At 38.9% G+C, this 8,298-nt stretch overlaps 1 protein-coding gene across 18 annotated transcripts in view; it reads left to right on the top strand.

Moving 5' to 3' along the window:
- Positions 1-2,034: 2,034 nt before the first annotated feature.
- SYNRG (synergin gamma) overlaps positions 2,035-8,298 on the top strand; it is a 65,235-nt gene continuing 58,971 nt past the window's right edge. For 9 of the 18 annotated variants that reach the window (XM_079132085.1, XM_079132088.1, XM_079132084.1 and 6 more), the window contains exon 1: positions 2,035-2,151. In XM_079132085.1, coding sequence (XP_078988211.1) covers positions 2,075-2,151 — 77 coding nt within the window. In that variant the 5' untranslated portion in view covers positions 2,035-2,074. Of the gene's footprint in view, positions 2,152-2,780; positions 3,001-3,923; positions 3,948-8,298 lie in introns of those variants that run through there. The other 9 variants (XM_079132082.1, XM_079132079.1, XM_079132091.1 and 6 more) reach the window with 3 other exon arrangements.

The raw sequence follows: 8,298 nt of genomic DNA, 5'->3' as shown, positions 1-8,298 counted from the left end.
TCTTTCTGTTCACTATGGGTTTCCTTGAACACTGATCAAGTTTTATGCCAATAGGAAAAATGTTGTTACTTGATATGCCTCTGGTTTCATTCTTACAGCTTACCTTTCCTGAGGCCTGATGGCCCTTCATATATTGAGTAAGCAAGTCTTTGCCAAAGGTGAAGAATTATGATCCTATCGTGAATGAGACTATTGACTATGAGCAGAGTTTTTCAATAACTAGTTTTTGTACAATTGAGCTTTAAAAAAAAAACTTCATACAAGTAAGGCACTTAGAGTGGCATCTTAAAATGACATGGTTTTTATCAAGTTATCAGCAACTTTTAAATTAAACTTACCTGTTTCCTTTATGTTCCACCTATTATTCTAGAGTCAACACAAGTTGACTCTGTCTTGAATGTTTTACATGGGGCTGAACTGTTAATCATTAGAATTTATTTAAATGAGACCTATTGCTACAGGATGCAAAAAATACTGATAGCACATTATTGTTTGTTCTTGCAAACAGGTCCTGTATTGCCCATTTGTGAACTGTATAACTTTGAATGTCTTTTCTTAGAGCTTCAATTTTTCAGTTATGAAACTGTGTACTTTCAGAATTGGAATGCCTGAAACATATTAAACTCATACAGACATTCCTTCAACAAACATTGGGGGGCGCACAACGCTTGATAGCACAGTCTACCTACTCTTAAAATTACTGGAGGAAATAAAGTGAACGAACAAAGAGTGTGACAAATGCTTTGTTAGATGTAAGGCCATGATGCTGAAGCATAATCAGGGGCCATCTAACCCAAATTGAGAATGCCTTGGAAGGCTAACATCTGAGTTGAGTCCAGCAGATACAGAAATTAATAGGCAAAGAAGAGGAACAAAGTATTCCAGACACAGAACATATCTACAATCTTTGATATATATTACCTTATTTTCCCTTTTGAAGTATACCCTCCTATGCAAGCACCCAGTCCACAGTGTCTTTAAAAATCTGTATCAAATTTGTCAGTAGATTTAATACTAAATTTAAATTCCTTTATATCAATTGTAACTATCTGCTACACAAATTTCACCATTGTCCAAGGAAGGGGAGGTGTGAAATTAGAAGAGAAGATGAGAACACATAATTGATCTGGGTTTGAATTCTGGTCATATTGCTTATACTATGATGGCAGCATGTTAATTTTTATCCATAGTAAAATGCCAATACTCTCGGGCACACGGGATTTTTAAATGCATATAAAGTTCCTGACTAATGATTTGTGCCCAATAACTGAAAACTTATAAATTGTTTCTCAGTAAAAGCCCTAAGGCAAGAGTGAACAGGCTTATAATTAATCTATTATTCGAGGGCTTAAAAACGTTTACAGATTAGTAGTTTTATTAGGGAGGGAAAAATCAGTAAGAAATATGCCCAAATAGAGTCAGAGCAATTAGCTGCTTTCCAAACTGTTGCCTCTGCAAGAATTGGAGTCGGGGTGGGGCTACTAAATTGCACCATGGTAGACCAAAATACAAGACTTGTGCACCTTGGAGGTTTTTTATGTGGATTTTGTGCTCTTGGTTTACTAAAGTAAATTTTAAATACCTTTAGCGTCTCGAATGCACAAAGGAAGCTGCTGAGTATCAAGGAGAGTCCATCAGTGTTCAGCGGTGTGAAGAAGTGGCACCCGAGATCCTTCCTTTCTTTATGTGCAAAGTAACAATTAAACCCGTGTACCTATCATCCATCCAGTTTAAGAATCACGATTCCACCTGCTCTTTCCACTAACGGAGATGCACGTTTGCAAACGCAAACGACGAGTCAGCTGGGCCCTAGCCGAGGGCCTCCCGGAGGGTGAATCAGCACCCTCCGAGGGGAGCTCGGCCAGCCCAGAACTAGCTTTGCACCCGGAGGGACCCCGGGCGGCGCCTGGCCAAGTGACAAGGGCGCGCCGCACCTCCCCCAGCGTTGGGGCGGGTTGGGGGGCCACGCGGCCCCGCCCCGTCGCCCGGCCGCGGCGAGGTGGGGCTGGCGATTGCCCCGGAAGTGCCTGTCTTCAGCTGACAGCTGCTGGCACGGCGGCGGGCCCCGAGCAAGATGGCGCTGCGGCCAGGAGCCGGAGCTGGCGGCGGCGGGGCCGCGGGAGCTGGCGCGGGGGCCGCAGGGGGAGGCAGGTGGGTGTGAAGAGCTGGGTAGGGGCAGGCGGGCAGCCCCTGACCGCCGCCGCCCAGCGGCGCTGGCCTCCGCCGCGATGGGGAGTGCTTGGCGGTTATGGCGGTTTTCGCCAGCTCCGACCCTTTTCCTTTGGTTATGCTGCGGGAAAAGGATCGTCTCCTGAGACGCGAGCGCCTGGCGCGAGTGTCCCAGGCTCAGGGGCATCGCGGCCTGGGGTCGACCGGAGAGTGAGCGCGAGCTCGGGTGCGGGGAGGGGAAGTGGAGAAGGGGAGGGTCTGTTCAGCGGGTTGGGCCACCGGGAACCTCGACTCCTCGCTTCCAGTCCCCGCTGCATCTAAAGCTCCCGGGGTCTTCCCTTTTACAGGGCTTTCCTGGGCTTGACCATAGATGTTGTAGGGCAAGGGTTTGAAAAATCCGTACACAAAGCTGGAGAAACTGTTTCCGAGAAGTGTGTGTGTTTTCCATTTGTCTTTTCCCCCTTTACTGTGTCTTGCCCTCCTTTTTGTTTATTTTTTTGTTTATTTTCTTGACACACGATAGACAGGAAAATCTGAAGACCTTTGAATTAGTAATTGGCTTGAAATAGAGCTCTTGTAGATTAACTCAGTTGACTCATTTGTCTCCTTTTTAAAAAGGCATTTAAGACAAAGAATTCATTGTAAAACTGTAGTTATGCATTTATTACAACAAAGCTTCCAGATTTTCACTTACCCCTTTAAAAATCTGCCTATTGTTATGTTTCAGGTAATAGATGGCTGTAGTTCTTGTACCCGGAACTGTAAGGGGAGATGTAGAATTACCTGGTCTGATTTTGTTTTATTAACTAACACATTACTGCACACATATTTACAAGTAAAATTAGCTTTTTATCTTTAGTAACCTAAATTGTCTTGGAAAATGAAGTGCTCGTTTTTCGCATATAGTTTGTGGACTCATGAATACTACAAAAGTGAGGCCTTTTAACATTATCACCTCTTGCAGGTGCTTATAACATGCTAGGGGGGAGAAAAGCAGTCACTATTGAAACCACCTGTGTGCAGCCCCATTTTTCCTTTCCTCTACACATCTTTGACTTCCTATATAAAACTTTTTGCTTCCTCTTGTTTTCTTTTGTTTCATTAGAACTTTTTGTGAATACTTGGTATAAATCAGTTTCTGACTGAAGAAGAAAAATATATTTCTTTTTATGTATGATGTTAGTTTCTAAAATGCTAGTGGCATTAATTTTGACCAAGTATATAGCACCAACTATAATTTTGACCAATTAATAGCACCAACTTCTGGAAAATATCAAAAGAATTTGTTGTTCTAGGCCCAAATTTTAGTGGGGGGGGGGGATAAGTTCTAGAGATTGAACCCAGGGGTCCTGATCTCCAGCCCTTTTTAGTCTTTATTTTGGGACAGGGTCTTGCTAAGTTGCTTAGGGCCTCACTAAGTTGTTGAGGCTGACTTTGAACCTGGAATATTCCTGTCTCAGCCTTCCGAGTTGCTGAGATTACATGTGTGCACTGCTGCATCTGGCCCAAATTTTTATTTTTAAAAATTACTTGAGAAGGATTTCGTGTGCAGAAAATTAAGAAGATTATTTACTTTGGTTTATAGTATTTTAATATAATTTGTCCAAGGACACCATTTTTTTTTTTAACTGTGGCCTGAATTTTGATAGAAATTAGAATGACTGGTTTAAAAAAAAAAAAAAATACTGTCCTGTAAATGTGGTAATGTCTGCATTCTCAAATTCTAGAGGATATGAGAGACAGAAAAGTGGTTAAAATGATCCTTTGAAAACTGTATGGTAAGTTCACTACATATATTAGAAACTTTCCGAATTGAGAAGCTGTGTGCTCAATAAAGAATATTATGTTTGTTTTTTAGAGAGCAATGTTAAGGGCTGGTGTTATTTTCTAAGGAAAGTAATATTATAGTAGCCTAAGTATGTTTTAGGGGAAAAAAAAAAAAAAAGAAAAACAACCTCTCTAAACCCCTCCTCTTGTCCTCCTAAGATGTTAATGGGGAAAATTCACAAACTAGAACTGATCATATTTCTTAGATGCTTCTCTCTATTCTAAAAACCTAAGTGAAAACCAGTGGCATTTTCTAACATTAACATTAGTCTGCTTTTGATTGGTATCCTGAAAGGACAACTTTAGAATAAATGGTAGATAGTGTATAAAGGGCAAAATTTGCCCAAGAGTTAGCTATATATATATTTTTTAATCAAGTAAGGCAGCAAAAAGAGTTAAAGATCTGGATTAGTCTGTAGTTGTTCAACTGATAGTCATTAAATGCCTAAATGTGTAAGGTACTGGTTTTGATACTGTAATGAATTCAAAAGATATCCAAGACATGGTTCCCATCCTAGGAAAGTATACAAAATAATTGTAGCAGTAAGTAAAGGGGAACAAAAAGACACATCCTTTTGGGATATTCTAATTTATGAGCTCTTCTATTTTGTCCTGCTCTCATTTACTCTTTGAGAACTTATCGTTCCATCTTTCACCACTTCTGGCCCATTTTGACACATTAAAAAAAATTCTGTAAGTATTTATGGATTCCACCTATACTGAAAATAAAGCAGTTGTGTTTCACCTGGATCCCTAAGTTGGAGAAGAGGAAGGGGTCAAGAGATTAACACTTACAAAAACAATGTGAACAATACTCCTGCAGTGCCAGATTGGCTGTGGTACTGAGAGAAGAGTTTTGTGAGATAAAACTGAAAAAGGGAAGTTGTGCCCAAACTGGAGAAGGCCTTGAGGCTAAAATCATTAATTACATAGTTTTAACTCCAGATGTGCATCTTCCTAAAGGAGTCATTATTAAATGGTTCATTAGGAATATGTATATCTCCTGTGCTGCCTTAGATGAATTAGAAACCGCAGAGTCTGGAGGTGTGACAGTCCATTAGGAAATCTTTATTTAGGAGTTCAGGCCTGAGCAGTGAGGCTAGGAGTGACTCTAGGTTAGTAACAGGTAAAAAGGAAGGCTAAAGGAGATAAGAAGGAGACAAATAAACCTTACAGATGTCTTTCACTCTGGGACATCAGCAATACATGAATTAGTGCTTTTACCTTTGAAATCAAATTATAGGTCACCCTGCTCCATAGTTTTTTTGCCAAGCTTTCTCTGTATTATTGCCTAACTTAGCTGCTGGCTTAATCAGTCTTTAAGCACATTGGTATTAGAGTATATAATCTATATTAGATATAGATTCAGAGAATCGAATGAATGACACATGGGTCTTGAGACAGCTCAGTTTGCTAAGCTTTTACTAAAATAAGACACTTTTATCAGTAGCATTCTTAAATTTGTTTTTATCTCTTATTTTTGAAGTAACCTTTATGCATCTGTAACATATCTGTGTATTTGTCATAGTTGGAACTTTGGCAGACTTTCAGTTCTGTGTCCTCTTCTGACAGAGGGGAAGGCAGATAGTGGTGAAGGGATTGCACAGAGCCTCACAGTTACCTTATGGCAGAGCCAGAAAAAAAGGAGAATATAACTCAAATGTCCAGTTTTTACTGAACCATTAACCAAATACTGGTAATTTTAACTTTAAAGATAATTTTGAAAAATTTTGACAGTTTGAGTATTTAAATGTGGTCAATGTGCCTAAATTTATTAATCTTAGTATATGAGTAAAGTTTTTAAAAAGAGCGCCACTATATTATACCTTCAGTTTAAGCCTTTTATCCATTTAGCACATTATTTAGCTATTATAGTTCAGAAAAGCTGTTCACTTTTCGTGCCTCTCAGTGTAGGTCTGCTTATCAGCAGCAGAATTTGCTGTAAGTAACAACTAGATAGATGTCCAACCAGAAGTCTGTAAACCACATTAGAAATCTTTCCACAGTCTTAAACATTTTGGAGCTCAAGAGACTCTAAAGTTTAGTTCTTGGGAAAGAGGGCTTAATAATAGCAAAATGCAAGGATTCATAAATTTGACATACCCCATTCCTGTGTTTCACTAGATTCTCTGAAGACTACCTAGAAACCTTCTTCAGAGTTTTGACTTCAAAATTAACTTTTCCCACAAAAAGTTTCTCTTTTTCTTCTTTTTCTTTTCCTCTAATCGCAAAGAATGAAGTACCACTTCCTTTTTAAAGCAGACCCCTTTTGCTGCCTTGCTATGTAAATTCCATTCCTTCAGAAACCTTGTTTTACAATCACTTAAGTACATCTTTTTGTCTCCCAAATCTTTCTTCATGAAAGTGTCTTCATTTTCCTTTATTGAAACTGTACCCAAAGATCATCATTTTCAAAGCAGTGACTTTTTTTTCTTTTTTGCTTAATCCTCATTCTGACCACCTTTTTTATAATATTAGACATTGGTAGCTACGTTCTTCTGAAATACAGTTTTCCTCAGTTATAAGCAACTCCTTTGATTCTCAGTGACCATTCCCTCCTCAGTTCTCACTGTGAGAATCCTCCCAAGATTGTCTTTAATTGTCTTCTTGCTAGGTAGGAACATTTCCTTGGGTATTTCATTCACAATCAGGTTTTGTTGTTGTTTTTAATCTTTAAAAATCCTCCGTAGACTTATCTGTATGATCCTCCTGAGCCTGAGTTACTTTTCTGATTGCTTGCTAGATTGCTCCTTGTGAATACATTCCTCCCACCTTTCTCCCCAAATCTACCCATGACAGGTTCCTGTTTCTAGTAAACAGCTTCCTCATTCTTGCAGTTTCATAGACTCAGTGTCTCAGCATCATCTGCTCCCTCTCCTTTCCCACTGCTGTTCTCTGACCTGGTAGCTGCCAAGACCTGTTGATTCTTTCTTTTAAATATCTTTTACATTCTACTTCTTTCCCATCCCTACTACTTCAATTATGAAACTTTTCATCTCTTATTAAAATTATAATGGAAACTGGGCACACTGGTATGCCCTTGTGGTCCCAGCTACTTGGGAGGCTAAGATGGGAGGATCACTTGAGCCCAGGACTTCAAGTCCAGCCTGGGCAAGACAGCAAGACCCTGTGTCAAAAAAAAAAAAAAAGGTTCTTAGCTGGTTCTTTTTACTTCTTCTCTGCCATATGCAGAGTAACCTACAGCAATCATTTCTGATCTTATCACTCTTCTTAAAAACCTCTGACATTAGGGAAATCAAATAAAAAGCACGACTAGATACTTCTTTACACCCAATAGGATGGCTCCTGTTTAAAACAAAAAATAGAAAATAAGAAATGTTGTGCAGGATTTAGAGAATTCGGAACTCCATGCAGTGCTGGAGGAATGTAAAATGACGCAGCTGCTATGGAAAACAGCTTGGTGGTTTCTCAAAAAGTACATATAGAATTATATGACTTAGCAGTTTCACTCCTAGCTGTGTAGCCAAAAGAATTGAAAGAGAGATTCAAAGATACTTACACATGGCAGCATTATTCACATCAGCCCAAAGTAAGAAAGAACCTGAGTATCCATCAAGAAATAATTGGATAAACAAAATGTGCTATATACATAAAATGCAGTGTTATTGAGGCCGGGGAGATAGCTCAGTTCTTGGAGTGCTTGCCTCACAAGCACAAGGCCTAGGTTCAATCCCCAGCACCGCAAAAGAAAAAAAAAAAAATGGAGTGTTATTCAGTCATAAAAAGGACTGAAATTTTAAAAAGTGATAACAATATAAATGAACCTTGAAAATGTTTGTGTAAGTAAAATAAGCCAGATACAAAAGGATAAGTATTATATAATCCCATTTATTTGTGGTACCTGAATTAGCAGATTCATAGAGACAAAAAGTAGAATAGTAGTTACCAGGAATGGGCTGAGAGAGGGCGAATCAATAAGGATTCCTTTTTTAATGGGTATAGTTTCTATTTGAGATGAAAGAAAAGTTCTGGAAAAAGATAGTGGTACATTTAAATGCCCTTAATGCTACGGAATTATACATTTTAAAATGAATAAAATGGAGATATAACCACAGAAGAACCCACTGGAAACATATAATATTAAAAATAAACATTGAATACTTTCGAGACCCTCTACAATCTGGTTGTTTTTTAATCATATACTTTATATTTACCCTTAAGTCATTTTGCTGACTATCTCTGCATTTCTGGCCTCAACGACTTTTGCCTAGGCTATGTAGTGTGCCTCTCTTTCCCTTAAGATTTAACTCAAAAGCTAATTCCATAAAACTTTCTAAAATA

This window comes from Sciurus vulgaris (assembly GCF_902686455.1).
Source record: "Sciurus vulgaris genome assembly, chromosome: 3".
Classification (NCBI taxonomy): Eukaryota; Metazoa; Chordata; class Mammalia; order Rodentia; family Sciuridae; genus Sciurus; species Sciurus vulgaris.
This window is presented reverse-complemented; position numbering and strand designations above follow the sequence as displayed.